At 37.9% G+C, this 24,182-nt stretch overlaps 4 protein-coding genes and 2 non-coding genes across 16 annotated transcripts in view; 3 read left to right on the top strand and 3 right to left on the bottom strand.

Moving 5' to 3' along the window:
- Positions 1–8,047, bottom strand: part of LOC726476 (alpha-1,6-mannosyl-glycoprotein 2-beta-N-acetylglucosaminyltransferase) — a 13,564-nt gene extending 5,517 nt beyond the window's left edge. For 3 of the 5 annotated variants that reach the window (XM_006563576.3, XM_016916698.2, XM_016916699.2), the window contains exon 1: positions 7,822–8,047. The gene's annotated coding sequence lies outside the window, so the exon portion shown is untranslated. Of the gene's footprint in view, positions 548–1,560; positions 1,911–7,821 lie in introns of those variants that run through there. The other 2 variants (XM_006563573.3, XM_026445562.1) reach the window with 2 other exon arrangements.
- LOC726459 (odorant receptor 13a) lies at positions 2,429–4,632 on the top strand. 2 transcript variants are annotated; one of them, XM_026445563.1, is made up of 5 exons: positions 2,429–3,768; positions 3,842–3,941; positions 4,010–4,105; positions 4,171–4,326; positions 4,417–4,632. In XM_026445563.1, exons 1-5 carry the CDS (start codon positions 2,885–2,887, stop codon positions 4,465–4,467), a joined length of 1,287 nt encoding a protein of 428 aa, XP_026301348.1. In that variant the 5' UTR covers positions 2,429–2,884; the 3' UTR covers positions 4,468–4,632. The 2 variants fall into 2 exon arrangements, with proteins under 2 accessions (XP_026301348.1, XP_016772189.1); XM_016916700.2 differs by lacking the exon at positions 4,417–4,632 and having other exon boundaries at positions 4,171–4,408.
- Positions 6,210–21,469, top strand: LOC408517 (synaptic vesicular amine transporter). Of its 6 annotated transcripts, XM_392061.7 has the most exons (14): positions 9,266–11,485; positions 11,774–11,987; positions 12,112–13,362; positions 13,881–14,035; positions 15,090–15,341; positions 15,445–15,604; positions 15,695–15,837; positions 15,958–16,140; positions 16,211–16,312; positions 16,586–16,760; positions 17,051–17,102; positions 17,215–17,398; positions 17,722–17,855; positions 17,953–21,469. In XM_392061.7, the coding sequence occupies exons 3-14, from the start codon at positions 13,232–13,234 to the stop codon at positions 18,019–18,021; spliced, it is 1,740 nt and encodes a 579-aa protein (XP_392061.3). In that variant the 5' UTR covers positions 9,266–11,485; positions 11,774–11,987; positions 12,112–13,231; the 3' UTR covers positions 18,022–21,469. The 6 variants fall into 6 exon arrangements, with proteins under 6 accessions (XP_026301344.1, XP_392061.3, XP_016772185.1 ...); XM_026445559.1 differs by lacking the exons at positions 9,266–11,485; positions 11,774–11,987; positions 12,112–13,362 and adding exons at positions 6,210–6,783; positions 6,847–7,520; XM_016916696.2 differs by having other exon boundaries at positions 9,266–11,987.
- TRNAA-CGC lies at positions 14,853–14,924 on the bottom strand. Its single transcript has one exon. It is a non-coding gene; the product is annotated as a tRNA-Ala (tRNA).
- TRNAK-UUU lies at positions 16,867–16,939 on the top strand. Its single transcript has one exon. It is a non-coding gene; the product is annotated as a tRNA-Lys (tRNA).
- Positions 21,345–24,182, bottom strand: LOC410595 (protein RMD5 homolog A). The gene is made up of 7 exons (XM_026445564.1): positions 23,936–24,182; positions 23,231–23,514; positions 23,002–23,139; positions 22,619–22,917; positions 22,455–22,557; positions 22,233–22,387; positions 21,345–22,104 (listed from the first exon to the last, which is right to left on the bottom strand). The coding sequence occupies exons 1-7, from the start codon at positions 24,069–24,071 to the stop codon at positions 22,041–22,043; spliced, it is 1,179 nt and encodes a 392-aa protein (XP_026301349.1). The 5' UTR covers positions 24,072–24,182; the 3' UTR covers positions 21,345–22,040.

The raw sequence follows: 24,182 nt of genomic DNA, 5'->3' as shown, positions 1-24,182 counted from the left end.
CGGTTTTGATAGCGACGATGACGATGACGGTAACGGTGACGACGACGACGACGACGACGACGATAACGATGACGACGACGACGACGACGACGACGAGTCTCTCCGTAGGAATCGCGAGTGATTTTCCGCAGATGAACATCGAGTGGCTCGATATTTCATTTTGCTTGGTACCTAGCCAATATAGGTCAGCTGAGTTAGCTGGTTGACGCGAAACAATGCGGATATCCGTGAGCAAGTTAACTGCGATATCTCCTTCTTACGAAGCGATGGAATATTCGTAAGACGAGAAGAGAGAAACAGCGAGAGCTAGCTACTCGAACCACAGAAGCAGCACGAGCAACGATAAAATACTTTAAACTTTCTCGTTTCCTTTTTGCTCCTTGACGTTCGCTTAGACCGTTGCATCTTTGTTTTCGCCAATCTCGTTCATGCCTTCAACTATCCTATATCGTCTCTTTACACTTTACCACCGCATCGTACTCTCTTCTCTTTCTTGTCCGTTGCATTTCACTTTTCTCTCTCCTTCTCCATCCTCTTCCCCCTCCACGCCTTCCCACCTCCCGCCCTCCCTCCCTTCCTCACTTTCTTCCTTCCTTTTCCTTTCCTTTCTCTCACCCTCTCACGCTCCTCCTTGTTCTTATCTTTCTCTGATCATCAATCTCAAAACGAAACTTGAAACTTTATGCACTTTTGCGCCACTTCGGTATTTGTAAGGTGTTGTCGAGATTCTGTCACAGCACTTTTTTACCCTACAATGGAAACAACAATGGGACGCGTTCGATTTTACCAGCTCTGCCGATCCACTGTTTCTCGCGGGAACACGAATGCAACACAAATGCTCATGATTACGTGTAGCAACGCGAACGGGCCGCTAACGATACGCTTGCATACGCCGTTACGTATCGTGAGACGACTAATTCACTTCACGCGCAAATGCAAACAACTGGACTCTACTCGGTCACGCGCCAGTTTCAAGGTAAACCGGAAAACTCTGTTTCTTACGCCGCCTTGCGGTTCCTTAACTGCGATCGTTTTTCTCATTATATATATACACGTGTATATATATACATATATATATATGTATATACGTATAGAAGAGGGTAGAGGAGTGAGAGAATGAGTGAATGAATAAATGATTGAATGTACGTGCGAGAATGGAAAGGAGGAATTATATGATACTAGAAAAGACGGAAAAGATGAAAACAACGTGGGTCGCGAGACAACAGTGTCATGGGGATGAAAAGTTGGAAACACGAGAAAGGGTGACGAATGAAGGGAAATCTCGTGGAAATACAAAGAGAATGGTAGGGGTTTAGTGCGCGCATATACGTAGAAAAGGGAAGCGAGAGAGAGAGTAAGAGAGAGAGAGAAAGAGAGTGGGGAAGGAGGGAGAAAGAGAGAATCAGTGAGGTTGGTGTATCGATCAGAGTAGCAGGTCTGGGACAAAAGCTCAGGCTCAGATATGGACTTGAAGTCGGTAGCCATGGTCTGGAAAGGGAAACGATGCTCTCCCGTATCAGCGATCAACCGACAAACATCAGCTTCTTTTTGTTTACTTACGTAGGTCCACCGTCTTCCAAGGTTTCAGAGTCGCGTAACAATTTTACGACCGCACGAGTCTGGCGTTCGACCCGATCATGTTTCGAGAAGCGTGTCAGAATAGATCGCGAGAAATACGAGATGGGAGTAGCGATGACGATTCATCGCGATTTGTCGCAGAATTTATTTCATTCGATACACAGTTTCCCTTTATCCTTTTCTCTTTTTCTTCCCTCTCTTTCTTTCTTCTTTCCTTTATCCTTTTTTTTTCTCTTGCGTTTTTCGCGTCAATTCGATCACCGTTCGCGTGACTATCGCCTGAAACTGCGATCGCAATGGCTTTCTAGAAGAGCAGGGCGAACGCGCGACCGCGCGATCGCGACTCCACCCACCCTTCTCTGCTTTTCCTCTTCATGTACACCACTACTTTACACGTCGTTCTCGTTCCATGCGGCTACGTTCACACGGGGGTGCGATTTCTACGGAGACTCGATCGATCTTTCCGTTCTGCCATCCCTCGTCGGAAACGGACGGCGTTACTCGAGCGCCACTGTTCTTGTCCATCCGACGTCTACGTCGATAACTATGCGTGGTATTCTTCCTCCATGGATAATATCTTTTTCTTACTTTTTATGACAAATCGCGAATATCTACCTTTTTCCTTCCGATTCTTTTCGTTTTTTCTTCGATCGAACATACGATATATAAGATAGATTATGCTTTCTCGTATTCCTGGATATAATTACAAAAAAAAATTCAATCATCGTTATTCTCGTCAATTTGTTTAATATGTTATTTAACTGTCGAATAATTTCTTCGAAACACTCTTTTTTCGTGAAAAATATTTTTAAGAATAATTTTTTAAAATTTTATTCTCAAATGTATTTGCATCCTTAAATTATCACGAGATACGTATATGTTATCATGAGATTACGTATAAAATGTGTAAGATTGTTTCTCAATTTCATGATTCTACACGATTTTGAATCTGTAGCACTTTTTTTTTTGTAACGTTGGGATAACATGCAATGCCACGCGATCTTGCGTGTTTTATATGAAATTTCGCAAAATCGGAAAACTTTGACTTTACTTCCCTGTCGATAATAATAGGTGTCCGAATAGATGCCCCTTCCCGCATCCCGGGTCTAATGTTACACCGTTATCTGTCGACGTTGAGTTTGTGAACACGAGTTGTACATTCCCACGCGTTCTATTAACTTTTTGTGAAAGCACGAAAAAAAAGGAAGAAAGAAAGAAATTATTCACGAAGTTTGCTAGATCAAGAAAGACCAGTGAGAAGTCACGAGACAAATTTCGGTAAAGTTCGAAGAAACAAAAGCTAGGTATGATCGACGAGAAAACGAAACGTGAATTCGATAAAACGATCGATTTGAATTTGTTTCTTCTGAAATTGTGCGGTATTGTTCCGTGCGGAGATGGATTCGCAAGAAATATTTTAGCCTGGCTCGCGTTCAGTTGTCTAACAATCTACAGTATTTCATACGTGCATGAATTCATAACAAACACCACTAATCTGACCACTGCACTGGAATCAGTCGCGATGATCATTTCAATTGTAGGTGGTCACGCACGATATACAATCTTATTATGGTTTCGTGATATTTGTCAAACAATGTTAAATGTTTGTGAGATTTTCTGGTCTAATCTGAAGCCGCATGAGAAAAAAATCGTTCAAAGTTATACAAGAAAAACGACAAGATTGACACGTTGGTATTTGGCTTCTTGTGTTCTCACTATCGCGTTTTACGCTTTCTTGGTTCTTTTCGGATCTTTGTTCGATCAATCGAAAGATTTCGAACATATGAGAAACGATAGTAGTCTCGTTCCGTCGGAAGCCGGAAATATTTTGGAATCAATGAGCAAGCGACATTTACCGTATGCATTTTTTCTTGATGTACAGAAAACACCATGGTACGAGATCGTGTACGCTGTTCAGTTGATCGGCATGTTTAATGTCGGTTTTACTTGTGTTGGCGTGGATACTGTCGGTGCTTTGTTCATTTTGATCATTTGTGGTTACTTCGATACGATTCAATCGAGAATTGAAAATTTACACTCGTTCGATACATCGTTGTCGTCATCGTTATTGAATATATTATCAAGAAAAATAACGACAGCGAAAATGTCGGATATTAAAACAGAGGCGTCAAACAGTGTCCAAATGAGAAATTTGCGAATGTGCGTAATTCATCATCAATTATTATTGAAGTGAGTACGATATATTCTATTTATCTTTATTCTTAACGCTATATATTTTTATCTTTCGTTCTTTATCAAGTAGATTTTGTGAAGACATTGAACATCTGACGAGCGGAATGTTTTTTATTCAAGTAATCGCTAGTACATATAATATTTCATTGGTTGGCTTTAAATTGCTTGAAGTAAGTATTTTTTATTTTCTATTTTTTTACTATCTTTTTACGATAACGTTGTATATTTGGTACAACAGGACACTCCGGACAAATTCAAATATATCACGCAACTCATAATCCTCATTATTCAACTTTTCCTTTGTAATTGGCCGGCGGATCTTCTTCTTTCAAAGGTAAATCGTATTAAGCGTATAATATTGATTTTTTTTCAACGCATTTTCCGTTTTTTTTTTTTCAGAGTATAGATATTAGCCGAGCCACATATTCAATGCCTTGGTATGGATATTCGTATAACCTACAGAAAATAACGAATATACTTATGATCAGAAGTCAAAAAGCAGTTCGCTTAACAGCTGGAAAATTCATCGGGCTTTCGCTGGAAACATTTGCCTCTGTATTTCATTCCCTCTTCTTTTTCTTTCTTCGTCTCTTCTCCCCTTTTTTGATATGATTTTGATATTGATTCCTTTTTTTTTTTTTTTAGATGATATCCACCGCTGCCTCATTTTTCACCATGGTTCGAAGTATGAATTAAAACTCGTTTCGTAAAACGAAGAATATCATCCAAGGTGCACCATTTTCTTCTCTTCATCCGTTCGTTCGTTCGTTGATCCAAGTGGACATTATTATCAATAATGTTTTTTTGAGCGAATACGAGTAGATGGCTAATCGAATAAACGATTGCCTTGTACCAATCATATCTTTTTTCGATTGTTTTTTTTTCGATCGGAAAGATGAAATAGTAAGTTGAAAGAAAAAAGAGAGAGAGAGGAATAATAGGCGTAAAGAGTCGATTCGTGCAAGGAATAAGAAGGAAAAAGTATAGTCGACAGGAGAAAGGGTTTCGATGTAATCGATCGTTCGAGTTAAAACGTTTCGCGCGTTCCGTTCTCGCGTGTTTCGATTTCTTGCGAATTGAATATCTGTAAAAGTAGAAGAAGAAGATTTCGACAAATCGAAACGAGCTATAATATCAAACTTGTATACTTGATATTTTTTTAATCGCCAAGAATCGTCTAGACATTAGCGGTCGCAAACACTTCTTCTTCTTCTTCTTCGAATATTGGCCGAAAGAAGGAAAACCACGTTTTTCTTCGTCGACGATAGTTGCAGAAGCTGCGTTCGATAAACCTTATTGGCCTGCCTATCGATAATCACGTCTCTCCGTTCATTCGTTCGCTGTTTCCTCCTTTCTTTTTTTTTTCCAATCCTTCTGATCGATAAGTACAGCATTTTTCGGTTATAAATCATTAGTCTGAATCTCTCGTTACGACTTTATATATAAAAGATACGCCTAAAGTATACGAAAAGAGAAGAAAGATAAAGGGAGGAATAGAAACGGATGGATTGTGAAGACGGTTTCAGAGCGGTTTCCTAGATTCTTCGACAATTACCGGTTAAGTGAGTTTTTCTGTAATCCGGGATTTCGTCGCGAGATTTTATCCAGGCATCGGTCTTATGATTACTGTCAACTCGAATCGCATCGAATTCTTTCTTATACATACACGCACAAAATAGGAATCAGCAACGGACGAAGGAAGATTGGAAATACGAAAAGATTGTGGATGGAGCTATCGCTAGCACCGCTGCCACTTCCGTTACCGGTTCCGTCACCGCTGTCGCGATCCGTTTTCCTTCTCGAATTAATTACGCAGCGGATAGGAATAGCGAGATAAAGGGGCGTCTGTCGCGGACAGGCCTTCTATCTCGTTCCAGGTCGGAATTGGCGAACGTCTTTGGCCGTTCTCGACGCCGCGCCGCAATTGAGCAACCGTGTAAGTGGAGAAGAATCGGAATTGGTGGAGAAGCATTGAACGGGGATTGAGCGTTCGAGCGCCGGCCGTGCGAGTGTTCCGGTTTAGCAACAAGTTGCAGCTGGTGTGCGTTTTCCCTGGAGTTTCCTAAAATCAACAAGTGAATTCGCTTTCCTGCTTGGAATTTCTATATCGGTTTCAGCTCTACAGGTGGCGATAGGCGACAGGTAATATGATTTGGTATGGATACGTGTTTGTGCCTTCATTATTTGTATTAATTATATTATTTAAATTAGGTGAGGATAAAGAAGTGGATGCGGCCCGAGACTTAACCAACCAGTAAATCATTATTGCGAAGATTAAATTCTTACAATACAAGTTAAGGCTATATAAGACTGGTCCCCGACAACTGGAGAGAGTTATTTTACACCAAGCGACCATATGCGTTGCATAAGTTTAGAACATTAATTAGAAATTTATTCTTTATTTTGCAATAGGTAATTGTAGATGATTATTTTTATTGTTATTGTTATTTTCTTCGCGGATAATTTCACGCATATCGAGTGTCCAAATTTTTCAACGGAACCACCCCTCGTTATTCGATCGATCGCTGCGTTTTTTCCTGCGTGGCTAACGGGTGAAAAAAAAAAAAGAGTCGAAGAAGGCTGGAACGTGATAAAAGCCGGTTTAATAAAGCGCGCCGCCTCTCACGCGTTCACATATCGAGAATTCTAGGAAAGCCTCGCGTTCCTTTCCATCTCTCGGCCCGCATTCCCTTCGTCCACTATCCGTCTTTTCATTCCTTCACCACCCCTTACGTCTTAATCTTAATAGCGTTCTCTCGCCGAATACCTCGCCATTTCTCCCCCTCCCCATTCGCTCTTTCTTCTTTTTTTCTATCTTGACAATCGTTTTGGTCATCGAACGCTTTTCTCGTTTTTTAGAAATTTAAAGAAACGAAAATTATCGATTGATTCCTCCAAAGATCAAATTATTTATTTACTCCTGTTCTCAAATCAAAAACGATTCAAGTTTTGTATTTTATATTTTTCGTCGAACAATTTACGAGCGAGAAAGAGACACGTATTAAAAAAAAGGTAAATTTTCTTATTAGAAAATAATCTAATACGATTCTCCCGGTGATCGCAGCTCTGTCGTAGGTTGTGAAACGGAACCCAGGGGTGTGGAATCGGATCGCGATCGATGCCGGTTGAGAAGGAGAGGAGACTAAGCGCCTCGAAGAGGAGAGGAGAGGAAAAGTAAGGATAGGAAGAAAGGAAGGATGGGAGGACAAGTTGGAGAAGAGATGACAAGAGGAGAATAGTTAGGTAGGGATGAACGGGGGAGGGGGAGGGTAGGGTGCGTGGGTAGGGTTAACGCGGAAGCGTTGAAAGGGGCGGGCGCGAAGGGTGAAAGGGTGGGGGCTTCCGGAGGCGCCGTGGACCATGCGCTCTCGTGGCCCAGGCGAAGGGACTTTGGATCCTCGAGGATCGAGAAGAGAGAGAGAGAGAGAGGCGACGAGGGCAAAGAAGTGGCAGAGGCGCGAACGCGGACCTGCGGCCGCGGACGACGCGGACGGCGACGACGACGACGGTGAGAGTGCGACCGAACCCCGAGCCGGAAAAATCGGGGTGAGATGCACCCTCGCCGCCATCCTCGCTCTCAATCGGCCGCGGCGCTTCCACCCGGGAGCACGGCTTCTCCTCCTCGTCGACCGGCTCTTCGCCCCAACCAACCGCCGCTCGATCTCCACCGATTCTTCTTTTCTTCTCCGCCTTCCCTTCGCCGATTTCCATCCGACTTTGAATCATCGCATCATCTCGAAACATCATAGGTAAGAAGTTTCTGATTTCTATTTAACAAATTCGCCTTTCGTCCGTATTAATTCTTCTGGAATGTTGTTTGCTTTTTTCTTTTCTTTTTATTATTTATATAAATAAATGTTACGTTTCGAAAATCGGCGCGAATCGTGACGGAGAAGACTTCGAGTAAGTTTGTTGTAATAATAATTTTTTGATCGAAAGAAGTAGGAAGGGAGGAAGAGAGAGAGAAAAAAACGATTTAACATAATAATAATATGCATCGTTCTGTTTAAAAATCGGCGAAGGTTTTTTTTTTTGAAATATGTTACTTACTCGTTAAATTTCCGTTTGTCTCGTGTCGGATTGCACGACTCGTATCGCGTAGCTGTCTAATCGCGGGGGACACGAGTCGAGTTTAAAGCACGGGTCTCGATTCACACTCGAGGCTGTACCCTCATTTCCGCGTGTCGTTCGCAGATCGTCCGCCTTTTGATCCCGTTCGCACGAAACGAAACGCACGGCACGAAAAACCTGTTCTCAACTTTTGACATTCGCTCCGCGACCGATAAGTTTGAATAGTGAAAAACCATCGTTGTTTATCTTATCTTATTTGACTAATAACGTATTATTCTAATTACGCCGTTAAGTACGACTCGACGCGAATATATATCGCAGGTATTTCGATAACGGGTCGAAAGGAAAAGAATTGCCGGTATCAAGCTCGCGAGGTTAATAGAGCGATAGGTAACAAGGTTATAAAGCAATCTGCATAACCCTGGTTGGTACTTTGCTCGGCTACAGGGGTTGTCCCGTAGCACTGCGAGCGGTCTCGTAATTACCAGGTATAATGCGATTACCCGATCGCCAGACCCGCCGTAACTGAGAAGGCAGTTCCTTCGAACCCCCCTCTCCCTTTCCTTTTCCTGTCCCTCTTTCTCTTTTTATCTATCCCTTTCCAATTCCCTCCCCTCGATGTTCTTCCTCTCCTTCTACATTCTATTCTTCTTTCCTCCTTTTCCATCCTTTTCAAACCTCTCTTCCTGGAATCTATCCCAAATCAAAGAAAAAAAAAAAAAAGGAAAGATCGGTCAATTCTCCATGAAACGGTTGCGCGAAATAGAGCATATCCCAGATTCTCGTAAATTCATTTAAACGACGTCACAACTGTAATTTTATTTCCGTTTGCATTCAATCGCAACGCGTTTCCACTTCCATCTCTTCTCTCTCCCCTCCCTTCTCCCTTTTTATTGCCTCTATTGGCGAATCAGGATCGCAATTTCTCGTATGCCGTATCTGCGTTCTGTTCCGAACGGTATTAAGCAAAGATCTTCGATGTATATCTTTGCTATATTTTAGTTAGCGTAGCTTTCTAACGTATCAATTTGTATACGATATTATACGATTCCATTTCATTTCGTCTACTTCACTCTATCCTTCTTTACGTCTACCTTTCTTTCTCGCGTCCGAACGATCGTCTTTCTATTCTTTCCACGGATCTTGTTTTGTTAAACGTTTCCCTTTCGTTCGCGAAAACATACATTTGTATATACATTTATTATAGAAAGTGTGTGCAACGATGGTCGAAATATATATATATATATAGGTAAATATAGATAGGTGCGACGATGACGCCGACACGCTCAACGGGACGCAACGGATCGTCTCGACACTTAGTTTAAGCTCGTTATTCCGGCTTAGCAATCGCCCTTCTCTCCCCGCCACTTCGCCTCGTCTATCTTTCCGCCAAGCATAAACATTGCCGATAACATTGGGATGCCCTCGTTCACTTTGAAACGGCATAACAGTGTAAACGTTGAACCATTTCAATGCGTGAGACAGAGTACAATAACGAGATGAGTTTAATAAAACGGAGAAAACGGAGTTTCAAGGGATAGGAAAAAAAGAAAAAAAAGAAAAAAAATGGAAAAAGTGGAGGAAAAAGTGAGTCAGACGCAGAAAAAGAAAAGGAAAGGAAAAAGGAACGTGGTCTGTGCCAAATTTCGAACGGATTGGTGGTCGCCGTCGGATACGAGCCAGAGGCGAGAAATCGATTTGTCGTCCAACTTGTTGAGGCGCGAAGCAACAGTTTGCCTTTTAAACGCCTCTCCTGTTCTCCACGATTCCTTTCATCCTCCTCCTCCTCCACTGATTTTTATTTTCGATTTATTCTTTCTCCACCTCTCTCGTATTAACAACAACTCGGCAAGGATGTATAAACTTGATTTACGTTTTCGTGGAAAAAGTCGATTACGTTTCAGATAGTTGCGTCGCGATTAATCGCCCCCCTTTCGCGTTTGTTGCTACTTGGTTAAGTATGGAGTTGCATTATTAAGTTGTCTCGAAGATACGATCGAGCTATTCATTCGGCGGAACTGTGCTATTCCGGTCTGTTCGGTCTGGCAGTAGCGGTACTAATTGCTTCTCAAAGTGGAAACTAACTTTGGGAGAAGCGAGAGAGTTGCCGTGGCGCGGCGGGGGAGTGGGTGGGGGCGCGGGCAAAGGTTGCCGGAAATCCGATCTGACGAACACCCTCTTCAAACGATTCATCCGTTGGACCGGTTACACCCTGCGTATCCGATACTTGTATTGGATATTCCTCCAATTACTTTTTCCCTTCGACGAGTAAAAATTCGAGAAAGAATCAATTAAGAATCCATTAACGAAACTTCTCTTCGTTTATTTCTTTTTTTTTTTTTCTTTCCATTCCTCGGGAATAAATAAATTGAACCGCTTCTAGATTTTTTTTTTTACGTACACAAGATTCTCTCAAAAGAATAGAATAATTTAATTAAAAAAAAAAGAGAGAGAGAGAGAGAGAGGAATGTTCGAGCTAATGTGATTCAAGCTTATTGGGATAGAAAATATGGAGAATAATGGGGTCGGTAATCGAGTCGGTAGGGTGCATTAACTCTCGAGTAAAAATCGAGAATTGATACCGAAAGGTGTCAAGAGGCGAATCATATAGAGTGTAAGATAAATCGAGCCGGTTGACGGTCGACACGATTTTTCTATTAGCTCGCCTTTCTCGATATACCGCGTGTACGCGCTATGTACGTAGAATCTCGTACGGTGGCGCTCTACCAGTGGCGAAAAGAGAAAATGGACATAAGAATAGGAGGGAGCGAGGCTGTATTGTGGGGCAGGTCTGCTGTCGATCAAATTCGAAAGCGGGAAATGTATGGAAAAAAAAAAAGAAAAAAAGAAAAAAGGAAAAAAAGGATGGTCGAGTGGGAACAGGTGGAAAGTGTGTGATGAAGGAGGCGAGTGCGCGTTCATCGGAATGAGGTCGGACGAGTTTCCACTCGGTCACTTCATCAACGCGGAGCCAACTAAACTGTCAATCGCAAAACCACTACCGCGTCAAACCCTTTCGACGACATCTAGATTCTCGTCGATAAACGCCAAGCCACTTGAGCCATCGATCCCTCCCGCCTCGATTCGCGCTCCCGCGCTTCACACGACTTCTCGAAAATTCGATTCGCGCCACGACCGATTAACTCCTCGCCTTTCCATCATGCACACGCGCATGCGTGGAACGTGATAAACCGAGAGAAACGCACGTTCCGTCGCTACGTAATATTTTCCTTCATTTCACGCGTGATTCTAGACCCAAAGAAATCTTGACGAGTCCTTCTGTCTAAAAAAAAGAAAGAAAGAAAGAAATAAATAAATAAATAAAGAAAAAGTAGCCTTCTTCGATCGATGATTCGTTCGTTAACATCCGACTCCTCGGTTTAACGATTGGAAACGAAAAATAGAAATTGTACATTGTTGAAAAGGAAGAACTCTTCCTCGAGAAGAAGGTGGGCCAGAAGAAGATGAAAGAGCCAGTAAAGACTTCTCTCTAGTAGATATAGAGAGGAACTGCTCGCGGTCATTCTTCGCCGTAATTACCGAACAGATAAGAGAATGAAACACGACGAAAAGAACGGAAAGCAAAGCTGTGGAGAGCGAGGTGGAGGAGGAGTGGAGAAGGAGGAGGAAGCCGAGCAAAGTGGTAAGAGAAAAATCTTCTTCGGTCCTCTTCGAGAATAATGCACGCACCCAGGGGACCTGGCTTTCAGGAAAATGCTGATTGCTTCTCTCTCTTCATCTCCACCGCCACGCCCCCCCTATCACCTCTCCCTCCGTTAACTCTTCGCGATTTCTACTATCTCCGCCGATTCTCTTCTTCTTCTTCGACCGTTCCTCTTTTTCTCGGCCTCTATCCCTCTTTCCTTCTCTCTCTCTCTTTCTCTCCGTCGGTATCTTATCGATACTGTTTCACTTGTTCTCTCATCTCCAGGGACACCCGCATATCTATCCGCATATAAAGACGGTTCTCTGCAACGATATATGAATTGTATTGTGGAAAATGGAAATCTCGTAGAATATATATATATATATGTATATTCATATACGGAATATTGAGAAATTTTGAGAATGCATGAGAAGAGATTTTAGATGCACGATTGAAGCGATTGGATGATCGAGGGAGAGAGATAATGAGTAAATGCAAGGTAATAAATAAGTAATAAAACAAATAATTTTAATAGATATACGGGAGGGGGGAGACGTAAAATTTAAAATTTTAATTTCTTGACCAATTTTGTTTCTCATGTTAACGTCCATCGATGTTTCCAGGTCAGAAAGATCGTAAACTAGCCAAAGGCTATTTCTTGGGATTAAAGACTTGGTTAAGATTAATCAATAACACGGCTTGTTAAAGCCACGTTCCTCGGGCATGATTGCAGTTTGCATTACTACGTTCTTTTGCAGATTTGAAAAATTGCCTCGTGTTGACTGAATTTTTACCCGACTTTCGATTAATTATATCGAATGGAATTTTTTTTTTTCTAAAATCTTATTGTCATTATTAGATAATTTTTTTAAATAACCAAGCTGCAGAATACTGTTTCAAATCTGTTTAATCCATTTTCTTCGTGTGTTCACCAATACGCACGATTTGAGTCGAGATATAATCCTTCGAAATTATACGTCGTATTATTATACCGACAATCGTATAAATCACATACGGACGAAACGGATGATGGAAAAGTGTGTACATTAGAACGGGCGAAAGCCAAATGAAGTTTATCTCGAGGAAGCCAACCCTCTTGAAGGCGACTCTCGTCGTCACAGATTCCAATCTTCTCTCCATTCTCTTCGTCATCGGTGATCTATCGATTGCACGAGTTTTCGCCGAGATTCTCGTCGCCGTTCCCTCCCCCCCCCTCTCTCTCTCTCACTCTCTCTTTTGTCGACTCTTGTAAAAATCGAGAAAGCGCCTTTTTAATGAGGGGAGGAGGGGAGGTGAGGTAGGAATCATAGCCAGGTACCGCTTTGGACGGCCTTAATGGTTTCCTATTCACGAGAAGCGTGCGAAAATTAGCCGAGCTAAAAGCATCGGGTAATCGAGTTATTACGAATAAAAGAGGAGCGGCAACGGCATCGCCTGTAGAATGGTTGCGCGATAGTTGATGCTAGATACCGTTAAAAGCGGCCAATTAATGCCGTTAATTCTATAGCCCAACCATCGAACGATCCACCTTCGAATCGTCGATAATCGTATTTTAGGGTGGGCTATAGTTCATGCTGTTTATTATTATATGTGCCACCGTTATATAGCATCAATTTTCCGCTTCGTCCCGCCTTTCTTCTTCCTTCTTCCTCTCTCTTTAATTATCCTTTTTTTTTGCTTCAACGATCACCGTAATATTATGTGGCCAGCGAGATCAACGCAAATGTGTGAAATATATCCTCGATGTTCATGTATCATCGATGTTTCGCGATCAGTGAAATAGCCATCTCCAAAGTGGTTGAAAATTATTTCTCGAACAATCGCGAGTTGCGCAAAGGAGAGACTGGGACTAGAAAATGCTTAGAAAATACTGCGTATATATATATATATATATATATATATATATTTTACCCTTGATAGGAAATTGCTCGAGTGGCGGAAGTTCAAATCACGAGGCAAGGAATGCTCCCGTTCGAGATCTTTTCTCTCTCTATTTTCCACCATTTTCTACCATTTCCAATAAGGGAGCCCCTTTTTGTCGCCGTAAATCGACCAACGACGAATCTTGGAGAAAAATGAAATCTAATTTTAACGTTTTTTTATTCGCCATTTGGTTGGGGACATTAGAAGAAAAGGAGAAGGAAAGAAAGGAGGGGGGGGGGAAGGAGCGTGGCGAATGAGATCGAACTTAACCTAAAAGGACCAATTTTACGATTGCACACACGCGGTACGTTTTAATCGACTAAATTAGTTTACTCGAGTCTCCATCCATCTCCTCGAACTTCGACGCAACTTTGATTTCCCTCGATTTTTCTCGAATCGTTGTCGTTGCGTGACACGACACTTCTCCACGACACTCTTTCCTAAACACTCTTCCTTCTTGTTTTTGCAGATCGTCCGAGGAAACGGGAGGGGCGAATCACGGAGCGAGAATGGGTGGGGGAGAATGGAATGGTTGGTTGCAACGATGTCGAGAATCGCGAAGATTGGTCCTCGTGATCGTCGCTATTGCTCTACTTTTGGACAATATGCTCCTGACCACGGTCGGTAAGTAACACGAGCCAATACTTTACGATTTATTATTTTGTCGAGCGTTTTATATTTTTTGATACGCGCATCGCGTGTTTCTTGCGATCCAATACATTTCTTCTTCTTTTGTCCACGTCCTTTAAAATTAAAGAAGAAATGCAATAGGGGCTTTGGCCGAAATGGTCGGAGAAAATGGTTAGAGAATGGACAGGACGTTAGCGAATGATCATTCGGATTTTCCACTTATTTAGCTTTTCCCTTCTTAACTGATAGTAGAAGTGGGTTTCTCCTTTATCGAGCGATGTTTAATTCACGAGGTACGCGTCTATATGACCCTCCACACGATTCTACTCGGAATGCTAGAGAACCTGCTGTTCCGAAATATACGCGAGGGGACGAACGGCGGACGCCGTTCTGGCAATCCGGATAAGTGGTCATACATTTATGTAGCGTATACGAAACAGCTTCTCTCACCACCGCTAACAAATCATGGAAACGCGATTCAACTGGATAAAACAATCCTGAACTTATTGCTCCCATCTTTTCTTTTTTTTTTTTAATACCATGCATTTAAAACCATGCCTTCACTTCTAATTTCTTTTCCGTATTTATCGCTTGAATAAATATTTATCTTATTATGTATTCAGTTTATTTTAATTCAGAAATGAAAACGAAGGCGTGCTTCATACGATATTTCAAATATTTCTTTTTCCGTTATTGTGTTACTGTCATCAGTTTTACACTGTCCATTGTTTTAAATGCAAAAATGACAAGGGGAGAGGGGAAGGTTAAATAGGTGAAAAACGAAAGAAAAAGAAAATTTTATTCGCTCTATTGGAGGTGCTGGGATTTGAACCCAGGACTTTCAGCATGCGAAGCAGACACTCTACCACTGAGTTACACCCCCGAGCTGTAAGATAGATCCATAAAACACGTTCTTATGCGCAGAGATCAAATCTTTAATTACGATTAATTTTAATTCGATACTCCCTTACTTAATTTAGTTTTTCTTTTCGGGTTTTCCGCTAATTCCTATTAGCACGTATATATAATACGCATGAACGTGTTACAGTTCCAATTATACCAGAGTTTCTGTACGATATCAAGCATCCGAATGCAACGTTGAGCCAACATTTCGAACAAAATGGACGAGCAACGGTGACCACTGTTCATCCAACGAGTATCAATATCGTGACCTCCACGAGCCCGAGCGTGACCACCACGCCGAAATGCCTCTGCACGTCGGCCAAGACCAATGAATCTCAATTGGAATTTCTTTACCCGAGCACACCGTCCACCGTCGAGTCGACAACGGGTTTGCTCGGTAAGACAAAATCCTTTTTTATCGACCTTTCGTTCGAATCATACAAATCGATTAACCGCGCGAATTTCACGAATTTAATGTTAATTTTTGTTCATTTTTCCAGGGACAACGAGCAGTAGCGAAACGGGTTCAACGGCAGAATCGGAAGAGAAACAACGACATCGCGAGTTACTTCAAGAAACGGTCGCCGTTGGTATAATGTTCGCCTCGAAGGCGTTCGTTCAATTGCTGGCAAATCCGATTGTCGGCCCCCTCACCCACAAGTAAACTTTACACTTACACGAATCTGTTCGAGATATCTCTATTATTCATCTTCCCATTTCATGTAACTATACCGTTGCATTTATTTGCAGGATCGGTTACAGCATACCCATGTTCACCGGTTTTATTATTATGTTCATTTCCACTCTGATATTCGCGTTTGGCCGAAGTTACGGCATTCTTTTCCTAGCAAGAGCGCTTCAAGGCGTTGGTTCGTCGTGCTCGAGCGTATCTGGTAAATTCTTTATTTCTAATTTTCCTTTTATTGTTATGTTAATTACGAGATTCAAAAGATAATGATAATAATAATAATAAATGCAAGTTTTAATTGATCAAGTATAATGTATAATGATAGGTATGGGCATGCTTGCTGAAAGATATCAAGATGACAAAGAGCGTGGAAACGCAATGGGTATCGCGCTCGGTGGATTGGCCCTTGGTGTTCTCATCGGCCCACCATTCGGCGGTGTAATGTACGAATTCGTTGGGAAATCGGCACCGTTCTTGATACTATCCGCCTTGGCACTTGGTGATGGAAGTAACTATCTTCACATTTTATCATCACTTTACTTTTGCTTCGCCTTTTCATTCTTGATATCATTTCACAGTTTTACAACTTCTGGTGCTTCAACCGTCCGTCGTGTACACTGAAGCGGATCCACCATCGTTAAAAACACTAATCACTGATCCTTATATCGTTTTGGCTGCTGGTATATATATATAGATAATTATTAACCACTAAATGAATTATCGAGGCTGCTGCGGTCTTTGAAAATTTAAGTCGATAATTGTTTAATGTATATATTGATGTAATTATTCGAAAATTTATGTATGTGTATCCTTCCTTGCCTCATTACGTTTAAAATATTGTCGAAAAAGTAACAGAATTTCATTTATCAATTCGATAAAAATTGAATGAGATAATTCATTAATGGTAATATTGGCTTCAATAAATCAATCGTTAAGGAAAATTCGTATTTCAGGTGCAATAACATTCGCCAATATGGGTATCGCTATGCTCGAGCCCAGTCTTCCAATTTGGATGATGGATACGATGTGTGCAAGTAGATGGGAACAAGGTGCTACGTTTCTGCCTGCAAGCATTAGTTATTTAATTGGAACTAATCTTTTTGGACCGCTTGGGCATAGAATGGGCAGGTTAGTGGGTATTATTTATCGATGAATATTATATTTTCGCGACAATTTGTATTTCACAAAAATTTAATTATACTAGGAATGAATAAGTAAACCCGTGATTACCATCGCCTGGATAGCTCAGTCGGTAGAGCATCAGACTTTTAATCTGAGGGTCCAGGGTTCGAGTCCCTGTTCGGGCGGAATTAATTTTTTCTTTTTTTTTCTCCTTTCTATAGATACTTTTTATCATTGCTTTTATCTATACAACTTATTCAACATTTATTAACGTATTTTTCTATTTTTTATTATAGGTGGTTAGCTTCATTGATCGGTCTCGTTGTGATTGGCATTTGCTTGATGTGTGTAAGTATTTTACGAATTATTTAAATAATCACATCGTTTATATCAATCGTTTTTATTTGCTTAAAATTTAGTAAGTAATTTTTATACTTTCTATTTAATATATTATTTACAGATACCTCTGGCTAGAAGTATCAACCATTTGATCGTACCTAATGCAGGCTTGGGATTTGCCATTGGTATGGTGGACAGTTCGATGATGCCCCAATTAGGATATTTAGTGGACATACGACATACTGCTGTTTATGGAAGCGTGTATGCCATTGGAGACGTTGCGTTCTGCTTAGGTTTCGCAATTGGTATGTGTGCGAATAATTATTGTGCGATTCATGTATCGTAACAGGCAATAATAAAAAGGGGACGAGAAACGAAAGAAGAAAAAGAAAAAATAATCTATTCTCGCAACAAATCTATTCTTAAAATATAAACTGTGTTTGCGTCTACAAATTCCATCACAATGAGTCATACATGATATTCGTGGATCACAGTTATTTTTTTCTAATTGTTAAGAATCTCTTTAACTCTCTTTCAATATTCATTTGCATTTAAAATTTTTAAATAATATACTTTTACATATTGCTTTTCAACAATCGATATAATAATTTAATTATTAATTGTTCAGGGCCTGCTTTGAGTGGTACGTTAGTGAACAGCATCGGTTTTGAATGGATGTTATTTGGCATTGCTATTTTAAACTTTATTTATGCTCCATTGATGTACTTTTTACGAGCACCGCCAACGAAAGAAGAGAAAAAGGTAAAGTTTAGTTAAAAGTTAAAAAAAAGTTATAATTATTATTTAAATGTTACAATGATCATTTTCGTTCGTTCATTAATCGTCAATTGTTTTTCAGTCATTGATAATTGGTGAAAAGTCGTCTGTACGCTACGTGACGTATCAGAACGAGGAGGAAGAACAATAATTGAAAGGATGATTTCGAATACGCAGTCCATTCCCTGCACTCTCGAGATGGAACAACGAGATTAACACGATGAAAGAATTCTATGTCGATAATGTTTCCAAAAATAATAATTAGACTAAATATTATTTACTCCTTTGTTTAGCGCAAACTGTATATATACACATAGTATGTAGTGATTAGATCGTAAGAATAAGTGTGTGCGTTCAAAAAATCGTATGCGTCGATGACGCATTAGCTAACAGATATATTGATTGATTGATCGAGGCACCGAAGTAAAAAATACATTGATATATCATTCGATCGTCAAATACGTCGAATTTTTAATCAGAGTTGAGATATTGTCGACCTTTCAATGATCGTTAATTTTTATTTATAAAAGGAGAATCGCCTGCTTTGGATTCCCTGAATGGCTGCAGGGAAACCGCAATAATAATAATGAGCAGGTACGATGAAGAGTTCTCCAAATTCTTAATAATTAAATCGAATCAAATAAAAAGTTTTAAATATTGTCATGATTGTTTTCTTCACTTGAATAATAATCATGGAGGAAGGCGATGTCTCAACGATTGGAAATTCGCAGCTTTGTTTTTTAACGAGGAAGGGGAAAAAAGAAGAAAAATTGAATTTAGACACGTTCTTCGACGCGATGCTTCATATTTGTCCGATCAATCCGATAATTTATCGGATTGATCTTATTAATTCTTCGTGCTCTATCATCGCTTACTTGAAAGTAAAGCTGAATGAATATTTCTTGAATATGATCGGATGTATTCAAAGTAAATAAACTGTAGTCATTGAAGAAAGGAATTGCTAAAACATTCGACGAATTTGCAAATTACAAGATATTTTATGCGAATTCGCGGCGGAAAACTAAACAATTTATTTATTTATTTATTCTTTTTTTATAAATGTAATGCATGTCAAGATAAATTCTTCTTGAAAGGGAACTATGTAGAAACAAAACTCGTATATATTCGACAACGCCGTTCTCTTTCTTCTTAATAATTCCATATAATGCATAATGCAGATATAGATCATTTAGAATAACACAATGCAGTAAATAGAATATATAGATAGAATATATTTATAGAAATAAGTAATGTTTACATGTGTGTATATCGATATAAAGATATCTTCGTTGATCATTATATTTGTTGTTTCATCGTGAAAAATGCATGAGATTGTTAAGAATAGAAATTATATGGTATGTTTATGACTGTATAAAGGATCCTAAGCTATTGTGAATGGATATGGAGAAACAAAGGAACTAATTGGATTGTTATATTACAATTGCCTATTATTATAAATCTATGACGATAATATTATTCTAACAAAAAAATTGATTTTTATCGTATAATATTTTCTGATGCATGAAATTATTATACTATATCTTTCTAATAATGTAAAACGAATTCGAATCTTCGCAGATTCTGTACATTCATATGTGTTATTATATTATTATAATAATATGTATAATAGAAAGAGATAGTATCAAAAAAGATTAGTATCAAAGTGAGAAATAAAAATTAGGTTAGAATTTGCATTATTCAAATTTGAATAAAATAAAAAATAATTAAAGAGATATATATATATATATTATAATGAAAATATAATAAAAATATAGTTGACGAAGAACAGTTTTCTACCGCGAATTCAGTGAATTCTCGAGGTTGCGTTACGTTATCACGCGAACGCCGACCTACTCCCGATAAGAAACGCGAGTCAATTCGATTTGCAAATTCATCGCGAACGTTTGACACGATCGAGCGTTCTTGAGAGAGAGAGAGAGAGAGAGAGAGAGAGAGAGAGAGAGAGAGAGAGAGAGAGAGAGAGAGAGAGAGAGAGAGAGAGAGAGAGAGAGAGAGAGAGAGAGAGAGAGAGAGGAAGAGGAGGAAAAAGAGGAGAAATAGAACGAGGGCATCGTATTTGAAAATGAATCGATTAATGATTTCGATTTACAGAACCGAATATTAAAAATTAAAAAAAATTTCGTTAAGAAACGGCGAAATCGTCATCTCCGCATCGATATGCATATATATATCGGGTATAAATTTTCTGTATTGATATTAAAAATGCGATATTATATTCTCGTTAAAGATTCTTTATATTTCTGTAAATATAAAAAAGACATATGTATTTACATATGTATTTAAGAAGAAATTATAACAGAGTGTAATCAAAACTCGGCGTCAACTTCATTGTTTAATCGACAATGATAATTTGCCAGCTTCTTTTTCATTTTCATTCTCTTTCTTTTTTTCTGCCACGCATGATAGAACCTCGATCGTGATGTATATATCATCTATTTTATCGATGTAATGATATCACGCTTTTACAACTTCTTGACCGTGCTCCGCGTCAAACGAATAGAAAGAAAAATCTTAGCGATTAACTCGTCGATAGCTGCTATTGCAAACAGACAATAATCGATATATCACGAGACGAAAGTTTCTTTATATGCAACGTTTATTGTTATTTAATGAAACCTTCGTTTCGATAAATTACGTGTCCTTGATCAATCCATTTAAATTCGACAAATTGTTCAATAAGAGTTTCATTCGACTTAAAAAGAAACCAGAACGAAGACGAAACTAGAACAACCGCATATGTATAGGCATAATTTAACCTCGGATAGGCATTGCGCACAGGCACAACCCATTAAACTTCTACATTTCTTTCCTTTTATTCTTTGTCGTTTTAACATATATACATACATATATACATATATATGTTTAACCAGCTGGTGTATGGGTCCGATTTAATCTGCCTGTGTAATTGTTGAAAAACAGTAAGATTCAAAAAGAAGAAAGGTATTTTTTATTCTCGATATTGTGTGTGCATACTTGTGTGTGTGTGTACTTGCGTAACCTTGTACTAAAGTGCGTAAAAAAAGCATGCATTTATAAAGGAAAAATTATGTGAGAGGGAGTTAGAATATGTACGCATATCGGATCTGAAAATCGTCTGATTTTCGCCCAGTGGTATTAATATTTGAACGCGATGCTCCAAAACTTCGAATTCTTATCTCGTAAGATCGCTGCGAACAAACTTTATTTTAATGAGTCGTATTATTCGACGTTACGTGTCGTTGAAAAAACCATTATATGTTTACATGTATGTTGTTCAATAACATATTTAAATAAATATTTGCGTGTTTAACATGAAAAATTACTATACAATATATTATCGTATGTCTGGAATAATTAGAATAAAGCATTAAAATTTCTTCGATTTCCTATCATTAACCACGCAATATTCTTTTTTACTGTGATATAATAGGTATTTCAATATACACATTATATACATGTGTTGTGTACAATATATATACACAATATTTAATTTATTTATTCTCTAGTGTAGAAAAATATTTTGTTAAAGAACACATATTAATATGATCGATTCCACGGATAAAGTCAGATTCTATGTTAACAAAAAAAAAAAAAAAAAATACACAATACGATTGCGTTAATACACATCGACTTTTTTTGTACGTAACTCACATATCATCTTATTAATAGTTATTATTACAAACAACTTTAATTAATAATTAACATTCAACAGCAGTATATACAAAAATGTCTTACTTAATACTATTTTAATCATACTATCGTATTTGCGCATACGTGAAAATATATAACATAAACATAAATAAATAAATAAATAAATAAATATATAAATATATATTTATTTATTTATATTTATATTTTTTTCTTAAACACAATCACAATTTTAATTTTTACACAATTATGTTGATATATTTTACTTTTCGAAAGATATTAAAATATCGTCTGTCGTCACCAAAATAATTATCAAAAATGTGTTATTCTCCGACGATAAAACGATACAACTGTATCCTAATGCTTTGACATAAATCAAACATTAGTGTACTAGGCAAAATAAAAAACAACAATTACCATCAATGTTCGCGGCATACGATAAATCGATCCAAGTATATATATATATAATCTTTTCCATTAGCTTAAGAGTTATACAGATCGTTCATTTTGTATCACAGTAATCTAAAAATATATAAGTCTAGCATCTTCTGGATTCTGTTCTACTGGACAGTATGGACATTTTAATCTAAAAAACAAAATTCAATTATTATTTCAAAAACTTCAATCTTTCTTATTGTTTATTAATTAAAAGATTAATTATTAAAAAAGAAGTCTTTCATTTATAATAATATGTTTTATTATTAAAAAACGTACTTATTTGCATTCGTAAGTTTGTTTAACGCATCTCTTGAAATAACATGTCCACAGACTAATTTCATTGGTGGATTATTCTCTGTACTTTGTTGCCTTAAAATTGGGCATGCAAAGACAGAATGATAACGACCTTCTTTACCAAGGTCTATTTCAATCTATATAAAAAATATTATTTAAATAATATTGTCTTTTCTAATCATTATTTTAATTACTATTACTTACAGGTAACTCATCTTTTCCATTCCAAACAGTATTTACTTGTCTTTGTTGCATAACTTGCTTAATATTCAGAAGTGTTGGTAATGCGGTACAACCAGCATTGATACTAAAACAATATTATAAGATTATTCTATTGATTTATGTATTTATCAATATAAAAAACTTACCATACTGAAAGAGGACTATCTACACTTAAACCAAATAATGTGCAAGCCTCTCTTGTGAATACATCATGAATATCTAACCACAAAGTGGGATCTAATAAATGACTATAAGGAGAGGATTGTATTCCATTTGGTAAATAAAGTAGCGTGCCCATTAAAGCTTGTACTTCTTTCCCATGACGTTCAACATATTGTGTAAGATTTTGACGGGCATAAGTTATTGCTTCTGTTTGTTTACTAGGTCCTTGTTGAATCAATCTTATGAAATGTAACCTATGTAACTTGAACTCAAGAGATGAATTCTACAAATAATATTCAATTAATGTCAAATATTTGCATTATAATAATATTATCAAAGTAGTAGCTATAAATAATATTCAGTATACTTGTGCTAAAAGTGCTTCTCTATGTTTTTTTGCCCAATCAAGAGCTGGTTCCAAATTTCTTTGTTTTAAACAATCCAATATATAATTTAATTCTGTAAATGGCTCTTTTGTACCTTCATCTGTTTTAATTCCAGCTTCCTGCAACAGAGATTTATTATATTTATATATATTTTTTTATAACAAATTAATAGTAAATATTCTTACTATTAAATATATCATATAAACTTACCGCTGCTAATTCTGCTGCAATATCTAACATACCATGACGATAAAAATGTTGACAAATGACTTGATTTAGAAGATGTGATTTTTCAGGGCCTGAAAAAACATCTTCTCTACTTGTACTTGCAAAATCTGCAGTGAAATTTCTATCAATTGCTTTTCCAACTTTAGAAACAGAACCATGTAACTCTCTATGTTCAGTAGTTAAACGATGCACAGTTTCACATATCTTTTTCATTGTTTCTTTTAATATTTGTATTTGGCCTGGTGTTAATTCATGATTGGATGGTGCTATTGAAAAAAACATTTTGATTCTTTTAAATAAAATAATAAATAATTTTAATATTATATTCTATTAAAGCATTAAAAAATCAAAAAACATAAAAATTAGCGAAAAAAACGTAAATAATTGAAAAATTTTTTAAATGAAAAAAGATATTGAATAAAATGTTACAATGAAAGAGGTTAGAATTGGACAGAATTGGATAGAATAATATGAAGAGGTTAATGAAAAATTTAAACGTTTTTCAGGTTAAATTTTACTAAATCTATACATTCATATTGATTCTGTAAAAATTGAAATCTTCTAGATCTTTTTTCTTTCTTTTTTACAATTACTAATAATATCACGATTTCCAAAAGATTTTATTTTTTTACTCATAGATGTCAACGAATAGTGACATTGTAAGTATTGTGAAAGCTTTTAGTATACCTTCTGCAAATTCCTTTTTTAAAGATTCGACATGATTTATGAGATCTTGCAGTACTGTCTCTGCATGTTCGTTTACGACTCCAAATTTTAATAAAATCTTGTCAACTTCACGTTCAACGACATTACACGCCTCCATTATTGTTTTTCTTGGTGATAGCGCGTCACTACTTGTCACTTTTGCTTTATGCACATGTAGATGTATACTTCGTGCGCATACACATAAATATACGAATAAGATTAGAATTTC

The sequence above is a fragment of the Apis mellifera genome, linkage group LG15, assembly GCF_003254395.2.
Source record: "Apis mellifera strain DH4 linkage group LG15, Amel_HAv3.1, whole genome shotgun sequence".
NCBI lineage: Eukaryota > Metazoa > Arthropoda > Insecta > Hymenoptera > Apidae > Apis > Apis mellifera.
The sequence above is the reverse complement of the archived record's forward strand: the minus strand, read 5'-3'. Positions and strand labels throughout refer to the sequence as shown.